Source organism: Meriones unguiculatus, chromosome X (genome assembly GCF_030254825.1).
Source record: "Meriones unguiculatus strain TT.TT164.6M chromosome X, Bangor_MerUng_6.1, whole genome shotgun sequence".
Taxonomy (NCBI): domain Eukaryota; kingdom Metazoa; phylum Chordata; class Mammalia; order Rodentia; family Muridae; genus Meriones; species Meriones unguiculatus.
In genome coordinates, this window is record NC_083369.1 from 19540367 (window position 1) to 19562221 (window position 21855).

A 21855-nucleotide genomic window follows, 5' to 3' on the forward strand; every position below is an offset into this window, starting at 1 on the left:
GGCAACAGCTGGGATACAAAGTGAATAAATTGTAATAAATAATACTAATAAAGAAAAAATTAAAAAGATGGAGAACATCCATTTATTCTATGTAGGTCATTGGTAAAAAGCTTTTTATTTTAAAACATCCTCTAATTATATTAAGAAAACCTAGTAATATTCAAAACAAATCCTAGCCAAAGATCTAAGAGCCAAGAACTGTTTTTTTAACTGCAGTGTTCTTAGGTAGTTCAGGCTTGAGGGACTTGAAAAAGGTGCTAAATAATAACACAATTAATTTGGGCTGGCTTCCAAAATCCTCTTTTAGCTTTGCAGGAGATACAGAGAGTGCAAACTGTTTTGCTATTCATAGCAACATGTGTGTGGCTCCATGGAGAACAGAGCTGGGAATAAATAAAAGAAAGCTTCTTGCTTAAAAAAAAATATTCTAGCTTTCCACCAAGAATACAAAGCATAGGATGGATCATAAGACCTCTTTCCTTCCAAGAGACAGACCAGTACTAAGAATCCTTTCTGCTATGGTGGAGATAATTTAGCTACAAAGACAAAGGTATTCATTGGGAGGGCACTCTGTGACTGACTTCCTATTAGCATGCCCTCTGCATTTTCAGGCAAAGAGTATCGAGTATTAAACCCCTCCACTGTGGCAGTTATCCACAGATGTCTGCCGTAGGGAGTTCTGAGATTAGCAGTCTCAAATTAGAGACAAGAAAATCAGGCAGAGAGATTGGCTTACCTTGCCCATTGTCACAGACCCCTAATTCCCATCACACAGATGTATTCCTGAATCACCTCCTGAAGGGAAGAGAAGGGTGACGAGCACAACTTTGGGGTTCAGGAACTTACATCATTATCCTGCAACACTCTAGCTTTAGCCCGGCAAGTGTATTGTGTTTCCCTAGGCAAGCTTTGTACTCCCTAGCTCTAGCTCCCAAGCTTCCACAATGAGAGGATTAGATAGACCTAAGACAGCTCTGATGTCTCTTTCATAGGAGATAAAGTTGTCTGGCATGACTAAATGACACTTTAACTTCCAAAGTTTGAGTCTAGATCAAGCTGAAAGCAATTATATAACAATTGAGTCTTTGCATCTCATTTTTCTCAGTCTCTAGCAAACCTCTATGACAAAGTGACAGGGATATTCAGGTGACAAAAATTATGAAATCCACTGAAAATATAGCTCAGCACTCAAGAGGGAAAGTAAAAAATCGAGTATCTACTAGTGCCAGTTCCCTTTTCTGGAAGTATGTTCATGGTCTAGTAAATCTTGAGTATTCCTGTGCAGTTTGATCCAGATTTGTGCATCACTCAGCTGGTTGCAAGGTCCAAAATTATTAATAAACCCCTCCACTATTTTTGTCTCCTAAGCACGCAACAGTGTCATCCTTTTGCCTCTCTTCTGAGCTCCACCTCAGTGCTTAGTTTATCAGAGGCCCGCCTAGAGACACCTGGATCCTCCTGTGCCTTTATCCTGTAACCAAGGCACCCACTACTCAGACCTCTTGCCAAACAGCAACATTCGATGGGAGAAGAGACAGGAAGAAAGTGGGTGGAGGAGAGGCTGTGGGAGGTTCAGCTAAAAGTAACTATTGCCTTTAGGCGCCACTAAGAGTAGGTGGGGGTGGGATCTTAGCACATCCTTTCTGCAGCCAGCTGGGCATGGAGGTGCATGGCTTCTCCTCCTCTAATGAAGGCAGGCAGGCGGAGAAATCAGCTGCCAGAGCCATTCCAAGAGCTGGCTGTAGATGAACAGTACTGGCTTGCTCTGGACCCTGAGGGTGAGATTACTCAGCAGAGGGCTGCATCCACAGCCTCTTTGCCCCAAGAAAGCTAATGTGGGTTACAGGCGATTCTGTGTGTCTGCCACCCTCTTCCCACTGCCTAGCACCCAAAGGCCAGCTCCCCTTTGGGAGGTTACATAATACTCTTCCTCTCTGTTCAGCTTTCTTACTTCAATCAAACCTGGAAAAAAAAAAAAAACAGATCTCTAGTGAGTATAGATCCAGAATACTAGAAAAGGGTAATAGTTGACCAATGGGCAAGGGCTTTCTATGAGGAGTCATGAGCCACCCATCACTACAACCTTAGACACCTGTTCCCTTCTGTGCCTTAGTTTTCTTACTTGTATAAAAGGAGCGAAGCAATGTACTGCAGACATCTCTTCCCCGTGAGCAGTTCCTGGAGAAGCCACTTAATAAAAGACTAACATTAGCCATACACCCATTAATGGGTATTCCGACTCCCAATCATTTTGGCTAATCTGGGAACAGTCATCCCCTTTTCTAATTCCAATTTCCCCAGTTAAGTAAGGTTTGCTTTAACAAAAATAGTTACCTGGACCTTTCTAATCTATTCTTTACTCTTGCCATAAGGCCCTTTTAAACCAGACTTGTTCGACACTTTCCTGTTTTAGGTAGATTTATTTTCTTCCCTAAAAACCATTATTCTTCTATTAAAAACATTCAATTTTAGTGAAATAAAAATTGAAATAAAGACCTTGATCAAGATCTGACAGCAAGGAGGGTAAAGAATCAAGGCCTGAACCTTTGGGTCAAACATTTTCTAGTATTTTTTTTTTTCTTCTCTAGGTCTCTCTTCTGCATACTGCTTATTCCTTCTAAGCTTCACTTCCTAAACTACTTTTAGGTTTGGAAAAGGAACAAAGGAGTAACTAGGGAACTTTGTTGCGTGTATTACATACTACTAGTAGTAATTACTATTACTAATCAAATTAGTTACTTTTTAAAATAATGTAGGAAGTGTCTCTAGGCTGTCCAGGTAGCTAGACCTTACCTCCTAGGTTTTTCCATTATCTATGAGACTGTTTCTGTATTTATAGAAGACAACTAGTTCAACTACCCAGACAGCATTTTTTTTTAAACAACCTGAATCCCAAACTGGTGTACTACTACTACTCAAGTCACTAAGGGATTCCTTTATTTCTTAACAGCCAGTTGCTGGCTCAGAGAATGCAACCGATGTTTCACCTGCTATAGAAAAACCTAATTACTGTCTCCATAACCACCCTATAATTCTAAATCTGATGAAATGAATCTTTGTATTGCCTATAGCAGTTAAATAATATTAATTGGAGAGTGAGCATTAATCATTTGAGCTGGAAGAAATTTCTGAAACCATCTTATCCAATGAAACCAACTTACCCTTACTTTGAAGATGAGGAAAACAAACTTCAGAAGGTAAAAATAATTTATTTATAGTCATAGGAAACTAGGAGAATATGTATCAATACTGCAAATAAACAGGAATTTAATTTTTTTCCTGAAAGATTCAAACCATCAAACTGATTACAGTTGTCCCCTGGAATTTGAGATATTGGTTCCTAGACTCCGTTCAAATACCAAAATCTTATGTTGTTCAAGACCCTTATATAAAAGTTTTATACCCTATGAATGTTCTTTGTACTTCATTGTTTTTACTCTAGTACTCTACTCTATGGTTTTTCCACTAGTATTCTAGTGAAAAGAACCCAGAGACTTACACATATTGAGCTGTACCACTGAACTATACCAGAAGCTTTGCCTCCTGAATTGATTGAATTTGCAGATCTTTCCCATTCATTTGTCTAATAAAGTACACTCAGGCCAAGCTAATACTTCCTCTGAACTATTCCACAGCAGTCATTTTTAACCCTGGTCACACATTCCTATCCTCAGGTTGCTTTTAGAAAAATATTGATGTCAAAGACCCACTATAACATACTCAAAAAGAGAGACTCTAGAAATTGTTAGTCTTGTTAATTCCCCCTGGTGATTCCAACATATAACAAGGCAAAGAACCACTGGATTAGTGGAAACAATTTGGCAAAGCAACAAGGAAATCATGCAGTTTTCAGAACTCTGAAAATAAAATATACTCTGTTTTATCCATGATGTCCTGCATTCCCCAAAAGGAAAATTGCAATCGTAAGACTGACCTTCAGCTAAATTCTAAACCCCATGAGAAAACACTTTGTTTGTGGATACTGAAAACAAAAAAATTGCAGGGCACTGTGGAGCCTGCAATATCACTTACTACAAGTAAAATGCCATGTAACTTTTTTTTTTCTCATGGGAGCACTAGTTTGACAGACAATAGCTATGGATGGGGTGTATCTTGATGCCCATAAAGGATACGACAAATCTCATGCAATGTTATCCTCATCAACACAGTGATAGGACAGAGATATTGGCACTGAGAGATGAAATCAGCAATAGTTGACCAGATACACAGAATAATTAACAGACTCCAATTTCAAAAGGATATTAAGATATCAAATTGAGTAACATTAATCTCATCATACAGAACATCCTTTGAATCAACTTGTGTGATACTTTTACAAATTCCAAATAGTGTAGTACTAGACAGTGCTTTTTTGTTTGACATGAAGAACAAACTTAAAAACCTCAAAAGTCTAAAACAATACATAAACAAAATAAAATATAAATTATACAGCGCTAGAAAAAAACTGAATTTCTTGCACAGGATGAAAAAAAGTAAAACTCATAAACAGTTAAGAGAATAGATTAATAAAAACAAAATATGGTAAAAAGACCAATTTCAAGAGGGGACTGTACCAAACACAATAGGACATGCTGGATATTTGAATCATCTTGAAGATGATTTAAATTTAAATTCAACCAGCCATTTCACAGACAGATCTAAGAGTCCCTGTATATTTGATATTAGTTAGGTTGCTAGGTGGAGCAGCATAATCAGTTTGGAGTAACACTATTTTGTTGTTTTTGTTGTTCTTAGTTCTACTTTTTGGTACAGTACGTGGGATCAAAGGGGTATGGTATACAGTGGACAAGCTACTCAATCTTGGGCAGCACATTTTAAAATTAATACATAAAAGTAGATGTGCCTCCAAAAGGACGACTGCATGAAGACTTAGTACACCCCCCAAAAAATGTATTTTAGGTTTCAGCAATTCACACTGGCTTTTACCTTGAAGATTGAAAATGCTGACATTTTCTTTTCATAAGACTGACTAAACAGAACTGTTTGATGATTGTTGAAGATATTTTATGAACTAAATTTTTTTTCAAAACTGCTAAGCATTAAAAAGCACTAAAAATGTAAGCATGAAAATCTAAAGAAGCAATGTGACTTCAGGAGTGACTCATACACACCTCCTTCCTCATGTGACCCCTTTCAGCTTCACACTAACTGGAAAAGATCAGCTCTGTTGCTTCTACATCACTGTTAGACAGGCATACACACCAACAGTTCTCACCTTTACTCTTCTCAGTTGTAAATCTGGGAACAGCGAGCATCCCTACCCATTTCAAATGGCTATTATGATGTAAAATTAGAAAAGATGTAAAATCACTTTGCAAGCTCTATAGGCCCATATATTGACAAAGTGTTACTGACATAGCCATTAACAACTTCTTTCCTGGAGGCCTTTCTCCTTTCTAGTTTTTCCACGTTGTACTTTGGTGCCAGGGCAAAGCATAATGAATTAAATGTTCTAGAGTGCTAGATCCATGGGGACAGAAAGAGACACTCTGGGCACATATTGGAAGGACTAAGCTTTAATAAGGGATTCTTGGAAAGCCAGAGACACAGCCTAGAGAAGTTGCAAAGCTGTAAATAAGGGCTAGGAAGTCTAAGATTTGCTTCCTTCATTACACTTCTTATGAGAAAGCTACTAGAGCTGTACCCAGATGCTTTGCAAGAGGTATTTTGGGAGCAAAGGCTCAGTTATCGCTTTGCACACCATGGGATCAGATGCAATGGTAGCAAACAGGCTAAAGAGGGCATATTTCGCACTGTTGCTGCAACTATCAGAGTGTTTCCTCTGTACAGTCAGTCACTCTAAATCTAGGCCTCACAACAGAGTAGGGCGCTTCACTCACAGGTTTATTGGGATCCCTCCGCTCTGTGGAAGCGTGCTCTTTCCCCATCTCTCTCTCTCTCTCTCTCTCTCTCTCTCTCTCTCTCTCTCTCTCTCTCTCTCTCTCACACACACACACACACACACACATCCCTCCGCTCTATGGAAGCGTGCTCTCTCCCCACCTCTCTCTCTCTCTCTCTCTCTCTCTCTCTCTCTCTCTCTCTCTCTCTCTCTCACACACACACACACACACATCCCTCCGCTCTGTGGAAGCGTGCTCTCTCCCCACCTCTCTCTCTCTCTCTCTCTCTCTCTCTCTCTCTCTCTCTCTCTCTCTCTACACACACACACACACACACACACACACACCAAATCACACACAAGTAAACTAAACCAGGCGCCAAGCCCTGTTCAGCAAATCAAAAGTCAAAGTGACTTTCCTAATTTGCTCCATTTCGCTGTCAGAAACTACTGAAACATAGGAAAACACACACACACACACACACACATACCTGCCCTTCACTCCAGCTGGGCTGGCAAGCTTCCCTGAGCTACAAGCAAAATTCCAGCCAACTACAGTAGCAGATTATTGCAGGTTCTGACAGGTGAGACTTGTCTTAATGAATGAAATATGCTGGTCAGTTTGTTCCTGCCAGACTATCACTTCACTGTCTCACTTCCTGAAGCCAAAATTTGGGGTAAAATATTTCCTTCAGAACCTTCAGATTTCCTATACAAAAGGCAGGCAGTGAACTGGCTCAGTTAATCTTAAAAATAAGGGTAGTGACTAAAGAGAGAGTTGAACTCCCAAGTCATTTTCTAATAAACAGTCTCTATGGATATCCTATGCTGGGCTCTCCACGCCTACAGTGAATATATTTTGTAGGCATTTTCAGGCAATGAAGACTGGGTTTTTTTTTTTTCTTGTTCTTTTCTCAGGAGCATTTCTTCCAGTTTTGCTGGCTTACAGTTTCTGCTGAACAGAGACCATGGTGCCTGTTCCTTTAAAGAGTGGGTTCTGAAGCTCAGTGGTTGTGGGGTGATTCATGGGTTACTAGGATACCAGTATAAAGCATTTTATTAAATTCCTGGGTGGGGAGCTGAGGGCCAAAATCCTTTAGCTTGGATTTAGCACACTCCTAGCTTATCCTCTACTCAAAAGGATAATAGTGTAAGGATGGGAAATAAACAGCTTTAGAAGAAAAAGTTGAAGCAAATCAGAGTGAAAAAGCTCCACCCTCTTTTCTTAAATCTCAAGCACTTAGAGTGACAGATGAGACCAAAAAAAAAAAAAAGAGGAAAAGCATAGTTACGAAAAAGGCAGAAAAGAGCAGAAAAAAGATAAGTTAATTGCATAGAGTTTTACTCCTATGACCTACATTTCTCATTTTCTTCTCTTGCTGCATGCATTCACATATTTAAAGAACTATGAAGGCTTTAGGATTCACTCAACTAAAGTCATACTAGACCCCCTTGTTGTCTGCTACCTAAACTCACTTCAGGCTGCTCTGAAGTGGTTTGTTATCTCACTAGTAACATCTTATTGCTTCAGTCGCTGATGGCAGGACTCATTCAAACCACCTCTCTACTCTAACCTGAAAGGATTTAGGTGATGAACATAGGTGACATTCATTTAACGCTAGACAAAGCTATTCAGAACTGTGGGACTTGATGCTTCCTTCACAGATTCCTACACCACACACTCTCCATCCACACTCAGGGAGTATTTACAACCAACACACACACACACACACACACACACACACACACACGAATATGCATATAGATCCACAAATAGAGTGGCACCACCCTACCCACATACATTCCCAAAGGCTTTCTTTCAAGGGCTTGTCAGGCATTTCATGGCATTACTTAAATCATAAAAAAAAAAAAAAATTCTGGGTCAAAAAAACTAGCTATAGATATTCCTTTTCCCCTTTAGTGTAAAATAAATCAAAAGTCAAATGCATTCTAATGTTGGAGTTCTCATTTCTTGACCAGGTAGCTAGACAAAAAAACAAAATCCCTTAAGCAAAACAACAACAAAAACCAAACAATTATTCTGCAGATACCAGCAACAAGATATGTCACAAAATATATAACGTCCCCCCTCCAGTCCCTTTGGTTAATAATTCATCTTCTTTTTCATTTGTCATTCCAATCCATTCCCTCTGACTTCAGGTCCTTATGGGTATCCCAAATCACAGAATGCAATAACCTGGAAGTCACCTAGTCCAAAGATTTCCAACTGTCAATATTATTGGGAATCCCAAACACACTGAAGGAAAAAAAAAAAAAAAAAAAACACCATTAAACAACCAGTGAATAGAGAAAAGTTAAATCTGTAGCTACTCAGCACTGAGCCTTTCCCTACTCTCCAACAGCGTCTGAAAAATGATATGCAAGCTGACTTTAAATATTTTTCTGAAGCAAGCAGGTAATATACATATGTATATAAACATATATGTAATTGTACTAGAGTCTCATTTCAGAAAGGTTCTTAGTTCTACCCAAAGGACCCTCACAAAGAGACTAAAGGGTGATAAATGTGAAATCACTACCAGCAAGCTTCTCAGATCATGCTTCTACCTTGGTACCAAGGAAGGAAGGAAGGAGGGAGGGAGACAGGGAAGGAGGAAGGAAGGGAACGAACGAACAAACGAACGTTCAGCTTCTCACCCACAGAGTCACCTAGAGCACACTTTAAAGTTCAAAACCTCAACTTTATGCCATTAAATAATGTTCTCTCGGTCTATCAGGACTATTTCAAGGCCCCCTCAATAACCATTTTCAAAGAGACTGAACAAGACCTGAAAATTGACAGCATAATGCTAGCTGATTTGCACATCACACATGAGCAGCCGCCCACATGAGTATAGCTAGAAGCATGTGTGTGGGCGTGTATGTGGCATGATTCACTGCTGTATGAGCCAGAAATGGCACCGTTTCAAGTCAGGTAAGCAACAGAATGAGGAATATCTGCCTGCATCAGCAAAGAAGAAAAAAAAACAAAAAAAAAAAAACAAAAAAAAAACAAAAACAAAAAAAGAAAGAAATATGTACTCACTGGTACTAGAAACGACTTTTTACTAGTCTTGCCAAGAAGTATCTCAGCAAAAACAGAAATATAAAAATAATAATAGTAATAGCAGCAAGTACCACCATGGCTATATAATACAGACATTTCACAAACTGCAACAATGTCTAGCTCATGTTTCCCCAGCTCTCATCCCATTACGTCTTTTTTTGTGTTCAAACTCTTAATTAAGTACATTACATACTTACAGTTACATGCATGTTTCAGAGACCTCTGTTCTTAAGCAACAAATAAGAAAATAAATCTCATCAGTACTGTCAACTTCTATTTGAAGTAGTTCACAAACACCACTGCAAATGAAATTAACTATTATTCCCAAACTAGAGAAAAGGCTGGATTTTGTTTTCTCGCTAAGAAATAGAAAAAAAAAAATTCAAACTCAAATCAAGGGTATAATATCTGGGAAAAGGAGCTCAAAACATCTTGTCAAAATCCTCTCTTGCTAATTCAAAATACAAAAGAATACTTTTGTTCTACTCCATGATTGCAAAGAAAATGACACTTACTGCTTTAACAAATGTTTTAATGATGGCAGCTTTCCAAATCAGAAATTGAAAACCCTGAACAGCAAAATTGAAATTCAAAGGTCAGAGTTACTGAGTGCCAATTCCGGGCACCCCACTGTGTCGGTTCCCAAATTTTTGCGCCTCATTTACAGACTATTTTCCATAAACCCAGTTCTTGCATAGGTTTGCCTTCCTTTAAACAACCAGTGCAAGACTTTGACGAAATGCCAAAAATTCATCATGCTCCTACACAAATACCTTTCTGCAACCCCAGCCCCAAACAAATCCAAATGCATTATTCTCAAAGCAAGAGAGAAATTTTGATTAAAATTCCATAATGGAGTTTAAAGGTAGTTTTTAGAGAATGAATTAACGAGACATCACAAACAGCGAAGCCACCTTAACAGGACACAGCTTGCCCCACAAACGTCACATAGAGAATGCATACAAACATGCACACTTAAATAGAAAACAATTCCTTATCAACAATTTTACTCAAGCAATAAGCAACTACGCTCACAGGCACATTTAAAAGACAAGACATGACAAAAGATTTAGGAAGAGATAATATACCAACGTCATACATATCACAGCGAGGCCATGTTGAAGCTCAAAACGTTTTCCCCCCTGAGTAAGAAAGCTTGTTCTTTCTTTCCCTCTCTTTCCCTGTCTCAGACTGTCTCTCTTGATTTTCCCCCCTCGGAGTCTCTTGGGATGAAATCAAAGTGAGAGTTCGCAACAGCTCAGGTGGCTGGACTCCATTCAGCGCGTTCCCAAGAAAAACATGAGTATGACATTGACAAGCAGGAGGACTACAATAACGGCAAAAACGACTACAGTTTGCACATCCAGGGTCATGGTGCAATGCAGAACACTGTAGTGTTCCAGGTGGGGGGCCGGCAGATTGGGAGATGTCAATCTCTGTTCTGTCAGACTGTCCATACAGCCACCATGCTAAAAAGGAAAGGAGGAAGTCAGATGGTTAGGGAAGGTCTGGGTTTGTCCCCCTACTTTGGTCCGGGGGAGGGAAGGGGGTTGGAGGCAGGGGCTTTTGCTTCCCTCCCCCTCTCAGGACTGGGCTGATCTTTCTTCCCTAGCTGAGAAATCTTAGCTTGAGCTGAAGGTAGCAGAGTCCAGCATTCTCTCTTGGGCGCCACTGAAAAATCAAAATCTTGCTTTTCAAAAAAAAAGAAGGGAAAAAGAACCTATAGGTTCTCCAGAGCCTTCTGTCTGTCTGGGCATGCGTCCGTCTGCCTAGCTGGCTACCGGTCAGTCTCAGTCTCCCCTACTCTTTCTAGTTCATTAGCTTCGAAGATGCTTCCTCTGCTAGCTCTCTTCAAGGGATTCCAGGCTACCAGCCACTCTTCCTAGCCTTTCCTAGCTGGCCCTCTCCCTCTCCTCTCCCCACCCCCACCTCAGCTGGTAGGTTGCTTTTTTATTCACGTAGAGACTGGGGGTGCCAGCGTGAGTCTCTGACAGAGACGCTGACAGGAGAACAAGCCAATAGCAGACGCTGCAGCTGTGCATTCAGGGCACCGAGGCGTGACTTGAGCTGTTGTGCTAGCAACGACAGCCAATCGGAACACCCAAAGCTCCGAGTCCGCTCTCTCTCCTCGGGAGCCACCAAAAGCCAGTTTTTACGTAGGGGTGAGAAGCTTATGGGGGGGAAGGGAAGGGTAAGAGACTGGAGGATAGGGAAAAGACTGAGGAAGAGGGCAGGAAGCAAACAGGATCGAATGAAGGGGAACAGGCATGATAAAGAAGGAGGAGGACAGAGAGAGTTTATGGAAAGGAGAAAGAGAAGGAAAGACAGCATGGAAAGAATAAATCGAGGATATGATGAAGATGAGAAAGAAAAGGGAAAAGGCAGGATAAAGAATGGAGAGAAGGAATAGGAAATGCAGGAAGGTAGAAGGAGGTATATAACTTGACAACCCCTCTGGAACCTAGGCCAATAGGAAGCGAACGTGTCTTTGACCACTGCCTAAACTTGCAGACCACGCAAAATCAGCAACAAAATCTCACAAATCAGTGCTGCGGACACAACCATAGGGGCACCAACTTATCCATAACGCAATGCTCTAGTTTTCCCGTCCTTCCCTAATTACGGCTTATTCACATTACAGTTAACATGCACTATCCCAGCCTTCTGAATACGAAAAAAGAAAGCCAACTCTGGGTTAAATATCTGCCTTATATAAACTTTTAAAGAACTTGCAATCTGCTTGTAAGCATTCCTCTGTTCAGTGTTTACAGCTTTAGAGGAAAAATGTCCTGAAGTAGGGACCAAAAGGGTTCAAATTACTCCTAGTTCTTTCTGGTTGTGCAACTTTCAGACAATTCATTTACCTCCTCTGGGCTTCCATCTCCTTTCTGTTGCATGAGGACTTAAACTTCTCAAAAAATAAAGTGAAATCTCAGAACTCCAACTGCAGAAAAATACATGTAGTTTCTACAAATTCCTGGGCTCTCAAGAGAAGGCAAAATAATCTTACGCAAATAATCTCTCAGACCCTTTCCTGTTCTTAGATTCCTATAACCATATGAATAAGGTAGACGGCAGTGGAGAGAAAACACTGAATCAGAGAGAGGTATAACAAACTAAATTTTAGAACTGTTAGCATATTGTGGACTCTAAGTGGAATGGGACTTGTTTGCTATTCTTTAGAAGTCTTTGAGACACAGTCATTATCTTAATTAAATTATTAGAAATTCTGAATAAGTGTAAGTCATAAAGAAAATAGTCTCAGGTTCTCTGGGATAGAATAAACGCCAAGTGAGACCACACTTGACAAATTTGGCCCATAGAACAATCACTTGTGAATGATTTTTGACAAAACAGCAACAAAAAGCCTGAATCACATCAAACATTTAGGTCCATTATCAATTACCAAACACGAAGAGGACCAAAGGGGGGAAGGTTACTACAGTATAAGAATTCTGATTATAAAATGTAGACTGTGAAAAGCTTCAAGATCAATAATCCAGTGTATCGCAAATAAATTGATCTCCTCACAAACAACTCAGTTGCTTGATATAGAATCTGGGCACATGCAGATACATGTTCATTTATGACACGTGAAACAACAAGAAATCTGAACATAAATCAAATACCTAATGATTTTGAAGAATTACTATTAAATGTTTAGATATAATAGTGACTAATACAATATGAGGACTAAGGGTAATAAGCCTTTGTGATTATGGATATGGTTTCCTAAGGGTGGCAAAAACACCAAGGAGAAATTAGTTAAATTCAACTGCTTCAAAGAATGCTATCACATGTGTGGAACCCCCCCCTCCCTTTGAAAAAGGGGAGAAATTCTTACAAAAAGAATCTGACTGTAGACTTGTATCTAGAATAAATAAAGAGTTCTTGCAATTCACAAAAAGAAATACAATACAAGGGTTGGTGAGATGGCTCAGAGGGAAATGCCTGACAAGTTTTATCCCAAGAGCCCATGAAAAGATAAGAGACAAGAACCAAGTCCACAAAATTGTTCTCTGCTCTCCATATGCATGCTACCGCACATGTATTCACACAATAATAACATTTTTTTTAAGAGAACTATGAGCCAGCTTGGAGGCTCAGCAGATATCCTGATAGACTGTACTTGATCCCTGGAGCCCATGTATTTAAAGAAATGAACAAAATCCCACAAGTGTCCTCTGACCTTCCCATATCCCTCCAATAAATTAAAAATAAATAAAATGTAATAAATTATTAAAAAGAAATATAAGCCTATTTAAAATTCATTACAAGATCTGAATAGCATTACATGAAGATACTCAACATGGATAGCTATCAGAGAAATGTGTAGGAAATGCAAATACAGGATATTCATTACATCTTTTTTTTTTGTAATGAGATACAAAATTTACACTCAGTAGAACAGTTTCAAACAACAAGCCAGATAATGAGCGAGCTTAGGGGTAGAGCTGAGTTGGTAAAGTGCTTGCCTGGAATGCAGGAGACCCTGGGTTTGATCCCAGAAGTACCAAAAATAGGAACCTTCATGTAGCTGAAAAGAATGTAAAATGATACAGCCAGTATGTGAGACAGTCTAAAAGTTACTCAAAAAGTTAAAAATAGAGGAACAATTTGATAAAAAAAAACCTCTACTCTTAGATATGTATGTAAGAGAAAAGAAAACAAGCCCACATACAAACTCATACATAAACATCCATAGCAACTTATTCATAATAGCCAAAACATGAAAAAAATTAAGTAGCCACCCACTGTTAAATGGGGTATATTCATTCAATTGAATATTCAACCACAAAAATAAATATGGGGAGGGTGGGATTGGGAGGGAATGAGGGAGTGGAATACAACTGGGATACAGAGTTAATAAACTGTAACTAATATTTAAAAAATTTTTTAAATTAAAAATTATTGTTCCATAGAGGAGTACACAAGGTTTTGTATCATTCCGTTTATCTGAAACATGCACATATTTAATGTAAATGCTAACCCATAAAGTATCTATTTCAGTTATATAAAAACATGATTATTACTTTGTTCAGCACCATGTCTGCTTCTGTCTCATGGTAGCCAGACCCTTTGCTGGGCTGTTTATTTGGGGAGAGGGAAGAGGGTTCTTATGCCCCCTGGGAGGTGGCCAGGGTCTCTGGGGTAAGGTTTTTGTGGCCATGTACAGGGGTACATGTGGCCAGGGCAGGGGTGTTAGAAGATGTTTTGTCTGCATACTCAGTGACTGTAGGGTAGTTAGGGGGCCTTATATGATCAAACAATGAATGAAACCTGATGATTGTCAGGGTAGTCAGTTCTTAGTAGGGTTAATGGTGGGGGAATTAGATTTGTAGGAGCAGCCTGGAAGGGGGGAGATAGACAACTCCTACCATCTGCATGTTTGAGGCATCCGGGATTAACACTTCCTCAACCCTTCCTCCATAACTCTGGGCCATTACAGTCCCACAACTCTTTAATGTGGAATGCACTTTTTTGACAAATAATCACCAAAACAATTTGAAATCTACTTTATCTATCTTTTCCTTCCCCTTAAAAATCTATCTATCTATCTATCTATCTATCTATCTATCTATCTATCTATCTACCAACCTACCTACCTACCTATCCATCATCTATCTAACCATCTATTTTTTTCAGAGGCAGGATTTCTCTATTAAGTTGCTCTCACTGTCCCAGAGATCCTCCTTCCCCCGACTGCTAGTGCTAGGATTAAAGTGCCACATCACCACACCCAGCTTGAAATCTACACTTAAAGATGATATTGATACAGGTACTGACTCTCATAGCTGATATATTCCATGCAACTAGAATCTTTCCCTAAAATGTTTAACCTTCTCTAGCTCTATTTCTGCTTGCTGGTTAGTTTTTCTTTTCAATTTGCCACAAAAAGAATCGCCAGGAATTAGAAACCTCAGTTGAAGAATTGCCTGATCAGATTTGCCTGTGGACATGTCTGTGGGACATTTTCTTGATTGCTAATTGATGTAGGAGAGCCTAGGATACGGTGGGCAATTCCATCACCAGGCAGGTGGACCTAGGCTGTTATAAGAAAGCTAACTGATCATGAGCCATTGAGCAAGCCAGCAAGTGGCATGCCTCCATGATTTCTAGCTCCTGGTTCCTGCCTTGAGTTTCTGTGTGACTTCTGTCAAAGACCGACTGTGACCTGGAAATGTAAGATGAAATATATCTGTTCATCATCTAAGTTGTTTTTAGTCATGGTGTTTGTCACAGCAGCAGAAAATTAATACAACATCCTTGTTTTCTTTGACCCTTCAACCTATGATAACGTAGCTTTACCCTAGCTTCCCATAGAAACAAGTTAGTGCCAAAGTTTCATCCCTGTCTTTCTCCTATGGCTTCCTCTCTTTCCTGAAATGTCCTATTGCCTTAAGTATACCATCTGCATGGCTTGTCTTCAATTCTTACCCGGGTTTTCTTCATTTAGTCATTAATGTCATGGTTTCTTAAAATCCTTTTTTTTTTTTTTAAATTTCAGTCCTTTTATGTTCTCACTTCTACACTTCCCCAGAATAAGCTCATTTACTCCTGCAGCTTGAATTACCACCTATATTACACACTCATATACCTCATTTCAACAAGTTTGCTGGGAACAAGTTTGCTGGGCAGAAGTGGAAAATAAAACCAACAAAGAGGCACTTGATTGAAAATAGGGAACTTCTTTCTCTGCTGTTTATACTCAAGGAGCTCTCTTGATGTCCAGAGACGGGTCTGACTGCTTTCTGATTGTGTACTTCTGTCTCACAGGCACCTCAATGTTAATAACTCTAGAAGTAAATTCATTTCCCAAATCTGAAAACACTATTCTTCCTCGTGAACCCCTTGACTCTTGAGAATGGCGTTTACACATCAAAAAAGACAGAAACAAACCTTAAGTCCTGTCTCTCCTTCATGTCTCCAAAAACTAAACAGCGTCCAAAGCCCATTAATTTCCCTTCACCCTTAATTTATTTTTATTTACTTTTGTCTCTTTTGCTTCCTGTTGCCATTACCTTTAATTGGTTCTTCTTTACCTCTTGTCTATTACCATTCATTATCAGTCCCTTGTGCTACTCTGCCTTCTCAGCGCTGCCTCTACTCTCTGGCCCTAATAGATAATGTGGATTATATGCTAAAGACCCATATCATTTTGTGTATAGCTGAAAATCTAAAACCAACCAACCAATCAAGCAAATAAAACAAAGAAACAAAAATTACTCAAAAACTTGTCATTTCCAAGACTCCATTGTAGCCAGTATGTGGATGTAATAACAGGAGATGGTGAGGCAGAAGGCCATATCATCAATGCTTCTGTTCTTAAAAACCATGATGACACTGGGGGATTTTGTCAGTTTGTTACCATGAATTCTAGTGTATGGTGATTATCTCTGTACTTTCTGTGAACCGGAGAATGGACCATTTTACTTTATCTAAAAGATATAATGAGATACTACTCAATAGTCAGAGCAATGGCAGTTTCTTTTTTTTTTAATATAAACTCTAAATTTATTCAAAGTGTTAAAAGACTTCACTCCAAGCCTTTCCCTCCACTCCTCCCTCTGCAGTGTTATAAAACCAAGATATTTTTATTTAAATTTATTTTTTATCATTTATTCATTTTATGTCCTGACTGTAGCCCCCTCCCTCGTCTCCTCCTGGTCCCACCCTCCCTTCCTCTTCCCCCCTCTTCCCCTCCCCTATTCCTCAGAAAAGGGAAGCCTTCCTCCCCTACCCTCTGACCCCAGCCTATCGAGTCTCATTAGGACCTGCTGTATCCTCTTCGTCTGTGACCTGGCAAGTCCCCCCCGCCCCCCTCCCTACCAAAGCAAATTAAGAAGAACACTCTAAGAATCCTTGATGCAGCACCTACCCCCTTGTGGCAGAGATAAGAACTACTCTGATAAGGTTCTGGGAGTCAATCTTTAAAGATCAGACCAAACCTTGCCTTTCCATCCCATCCACCAATTTTGTATGCCTTTGTTTTTCTATATGAAGACACTTTTGGCTGACAACTAACATGCTTTATTTCTTCCAGCTAAGGCTCAACTTATGTAACTCCTTGGTTCTCATGTCTTTAGTGGTTCCCCACTGTTCTTAACCGTAATTTCTATAGCATGACATACAATGTCCTGCCCACATGGTATTCTTTGGTCTTTTTACTCTTAGCTTTTACCCGTGCACTTCCATTTTCTATTCTGTAGCTACACAGAACCTACAGATGCTCTGGTACTCTACCAGATTTTCTGGCTTCACAGCCTAGGTCAATTGTTGCCATCTTCCCATTCCGTACTTCAAAGCTCAGTCCAGATGACATCTCCTCCAATCTAGGCTTCCTAGACCATGCCTTCTTCCCCCATGTTCATCAAAGTGTCTAATATCTATCAACTACTTCATAATCATTTGTCAAATGCAAGAATGTTACCTTCGTAACCCTGAAGCAGAAAGATACATACTGTATATACTCACTTATAAGTGGATATCAGCCATATAATAGGATAAACATTCTAAAATCTATTGTCCTAAAGAAGCTAAACAACAAGGAAGACACTAGGGAAGAGGCTGAAACCTCACTCAGAATGGCAAACAGGATAGACACTGGAAGTAGGAGAAGACAAGGAACTGGACAGGAGTCTTCCACAGGGCACCTCTGAAAGACACTGCCCATTCAGGGTATCGAAGGAGATATTAAGACTCATGGCCAAACTTTGGGCAGAGTGCAGGAAACATTATGGAAGAAGAGGGAGATAGAAAGATCAGAAGATGACAGAACATCCAAAAGGAGGCCATCAAAGCCAAAAAAAAAAAAAAAACAAAACAAAAAATAAAACAAAAAAAACTTGGGCTCAGGGGCCCCTGCAGAGACAGATACTCCAACCAAGGAACATGCATGGGAAGGACGTAGAACCCCTGCTCAGAGGAAACCAATAAGTTGCTCAATTTCCAAGTGGGTTTCCTAGTAAGGGGATCAGGGGCTGTCTCTGACATGAATTCAGTGGCCAACTCTTTGATCACCTCCCTCTGGAGGGTGCAGCCTTGCCAGGCCACAGAGAAAGATGATACATCCAGCCATGATGAGACCTGATAGGCTAAGGTCAGATAGAGGGGAGGAGGTCCTCCCCTATCAGGGAACTGGGGGAGGGGTAGAAGAGGGAAGGTGGATGGAACTGGGAGGAGACAAGGGAGGGGGCTGCAGTGGGGATACAAAGTGAATAAACTGTAATAAACAAACAAACAAATAAACAAATAGGAATGTTGCTTTCATACTCCAGTACCCAGACCAAGAGTCCTATCTTCCAATCAGAGAGGCAAGGCCTTGTAGGATCATAGAGAAAATCAAACGTTTCATTTATCAGGTTCTCAGATATGGAAAAGGAATCTGGTCAAGATTACACAACTAACTATTGGCAGAGTAGAAACAAAAATTCTTGTACTTTGAGCATCAAAATCTTGGGGAAGATTCCATACTCTCATCATGTTATTTGATCTCAGTTCTCTTAGTGTGAACCATAAACATGTAGGTAACTTGTACTTAAAATGTAAAACAAAAAACTCCTCTGGTTTTAAACAACAGTATTTTCCACCCTGATCCACCCTTTCAGCCATTGATATGAACGTTTCTGGGACTCTCTTGGTTTCTGCAATATCTTGGTTACCTACTTTGAACTCCAATACCCACAATGATTAGAAAATTCTTCCCTCCAGAGATAGCCCCTAAATCTTTAGATAATTCTCGCTTCGTAGCTATCACTTTGAGACAGATGTTTTCACTACTTCCATGGCTACTGATGAGAAGCTATTCATTCATGAGAGGATGTGGAATATAAATATTCCAAATTCACACTATTTCTTAGGACACTATATTTAGTTCCATAGAAAATGATAACTGCTAACACTTATAAAGTACTTACTGTGTGCCAGTTACTTACTATTCTGACCTCTTTCAATGTGCTAACTATTTAAATTCTCAGAATCTTATGAAATATCTAATATTATACATAGTCTAGCCAAGTGAGAGCTGAGACAAAATGATTCAAATAACTTGTCCAAAATTGCATTGCTAGCAATTAGTTAAATACAAATACAAATCTAAACAATATGGTTCCCAGACCTGTTCTTTTACATGATAAAGTATCTCCTGGGTCATAGGGATAGTCTGTTTCAAAGTTCTGACCTGAGCATTGTAGAGAGAAGGTCATTAAAAACAGACCAGAAAATGGAGTTGGTCCCCATTAGGAATTTTCACAAGCATGGTTCAAGAAAACTGTAACTTGATACCACAGAGCTGCATTCCAGCACCCTTTGACCTGGACTGAATAGTGATCAATCAGAAAAGATTTTATCTATATAACCCTGATTTTCACAGCAGGAACTGCACAACTGGAAATCACTTACCATACAGATCACTCTAGTTTCTCAGAACTGTACACTGGTCAATCCAGACAGTCATTTGCACAACTCAAATTACAAACCAAGAAACTGCACTTCTCCCAATTAGAGATAACATCCCACACAACTCAAAGTCCTCCATCCCCACCCAGCAGCCTGTCACTATAAAGCTGAAACATTCTTGCAGTGTAATTAATAAGTTCTTCTTCTTATTCTGGTCTAAATAGTGAATCCCTTGCCTGCTACTGCAGTGATCAGATGCATACTCAATCCATTACTTGTTTTTCACTGTTCTACTCTCCTAGATCCAAAAGATTTCTAGGCATAAAACCTTTCTTCTGGAAGATAAAGGCCAATTCCTGGTTGGTTTTTGTTTATCATGTTTCAAACAGATCCAGAAGTTCCACTTCTTCCAGGAAGTACTGTTAAGACAATGTTCACATTTATTTGACCCCTCCCACACTACCCACTCACTTGTCATTTAACCCCCAACCCAAACTACTCATTAATTCCTGTTGCTTTTCACAATCAGTCTACAGATACTGAATCTCACTTGTTTATTTGTGTTACTTATGTTACTTTTATTTATATTACCAGATGATCTTGTACTTTTATGTCTGTCCATTCTGTTTAAGAGAAGCCACTTCTGGTGAACAGAAACACCTGTTTAATTATTCAGCACAGATATCCACACTACTCTAAAATAAGCCCAATTCAATAAGCACATATTCTGACAGTTAACAAGGTTTTCAGAGAGCTTGCATCCTAACGAAGAAGGCAACAAATGATGTACACAATTTCAATGCTATATGTTATGTGCTCCAAATCATCAATCAAATAATTAATCAAATTGTTAACGATAGACAGTGAGTGGTGGGATTTACTGCGCAACATATTTTTACTGAATTATCCCCAGAAGTCTCAGAAGAGGCAATTGTGATCGTTATTTTAAAGAGGAGGAAATTACAGCGGAGTGCTTAAATAATTTGCCCACAACCATATCTGTAGATATAGAAATAGGAGGATTTGAACTGAAATTGGTTTGCAAAGCCTACCCTTCTTCTCTGTTAACTGTAATACATTTCAGGTCAATAGCTCTCTCAACTGTTTTAAGTTATCTAATAGGAAACCAAACTCCAAACTCCCCCAAACACTTTCCCCAACACTTTCTATAAAGATAAATATAACATTTCTTTCTTTTTTTTTTTTACTGTGTTTTATCTTTATCTATATGCAGATTTGTCTGCATGAGTACAGGTACCTGTAGAGCCAGAACATATCATATCCCCTGGGGCTCGAATTATATGGGATTTTGAGCAACTCAGGGTAGCTGCTGGGAACCTAACTCCATCCTTTGTAAGAACAACACGTGTTCTTAATCACCAAGCTATCTCTCTAGCCCCCAACATGGCCATTTTCTTTCAAGGCTCGCTGCCTTTCACTCTACATCCTTCAGAAAATTTTAAGTATCAAGGTGGAAGTGCCAACGGGGAACAGAGTAGGACTATCACCATTCTTGCTCTAAACACTTATCATCCTGTTTATTCTTCATTAGAAAGAATTCACTAAAATGGTTGATGTTCAAAGGCACATCTACAGTACTTTGAGTAACTCATTGCAAAATGAAGATTTAAGAAATGTAAAGCTTTCACATACAAGTTCAACCTTTGTTTTTTGTAGATGTGTAACTTCAGACCTGTTTCTTAACTTCCTTATTTCTCAAAAACCACCTTTTCAGTTGTAGTTTAAAGCACTGGTCAACCAGGCTCAGTGGCCCACACCTGTGATCCCAGCACCCCGGGAGGCAGAGGCAGGTGGATCAATGTGGTTTTGAGGCCAGCCTGGTCTACACAAGTGAGTCCAGTACAGCCAAGGCTACACAGAGAAACCCTGTCTCAAAAAAAAAAAAAAAAAAAAAAAAAACTAAACCAAAAAATAAAAAATAAAGCACTGATTGTTTTAAATTCCTCAAAAATTTGGCTGAAGGTGGAATAGGGATGGCCTTGATCTCAAGGTGGTTCCCTGAACATAAAATAATGAATTATTAGCCTAAGTTAAATAAATAGATTGTCTATAATTAGATCGTGGTGGGTAGACTTTTAAAGAGAAACCAAAAACGGGTAATGAATCAGTCTCTCTATGAACACATTTCCCCTGGCTATCTACAAGTTTAGCTCTTTTTCCTCCTCAAAATTCTCCTATACCGACCACTTTCTCTAACATTGTAGGCCACCTCCTAACTCTTTAGCTTGCTCTTCTCTTAAAAACCTTGTCATGACCTGAATTATTACACAATTCTTTGCTTACCGATTTATTGTTTTTCCTTTTACAAAATGTAAGCTCCATTAAGGCAGAGACTATTCTCTTAACTGCTCTACTTCCAGCACCTAAAACAATGCTTTAGCATGCAACAAATAACAGGTTTAATGACTGAATAACTAAATGAACAAATGACTAAATGGATAAAGGAAAAATCACAGGACTCTTGATTCAAAGTAGGATATAAAGGAACTCCATCATAGAAAGCATT

General features: G+C 39.4%; 2 protein-coding genes across 6 annotated transcripts in view; both read right to left on the bottom strand.

Annotated features, from left to right (window-relative positions):
* Positions 1-21855, bottom strand: part of Arhgef9 (Cdc42 guanine nucleotide exchange factor 9) — a 156039-nt gene that overhangs the window by 113113 nt on the left and 21071 nt on the right. Inside the window, exon 1 of one of the 5 annotated variants that reach the window (XM_021661660.2) lies at positions 10030-10168. The exons of 2 other annotated variants lie outside the window; for them this stretch is intronic. Coding sequence is in view for 2 of the 3 variants with exons in the window: in XM_021661659.2 (XP_021517334.1) it covers positions 10023-10031 (9 nt within the window). In the remaining variant the exon portion in view is untranslated. Of the gene's footprint in view, positions 1-10018; positions 10169-21855 lie in introns of those variants that run through there. 2 more of the 5 variants (XM_021661659.2, XM_021661658.2) reach the window with 2 other exon arrangements.
* Positions 10208-10848, bottom strand: LOC132650083 (uncharacterized). Its single transcript, XM_060375145.1, has one exon. The coding sequence runs from the start codon at positions 10385-10387 to the stop codon at positions 10208-10210; it is 180 nt and encodes a 59-aa protein (XP_060231128.1). The 5' UTR covers positions 10388-10848.

Excerpts from the sequence above, each read along its gene's own strand:
- LOC132650083 (XM_060375145.1), bottom strand. The coding sequence starts at position 10,387 with ATGGACAGTCTGACAGAACAGAGATTGACATCTCCCAATCTGCCGGCC.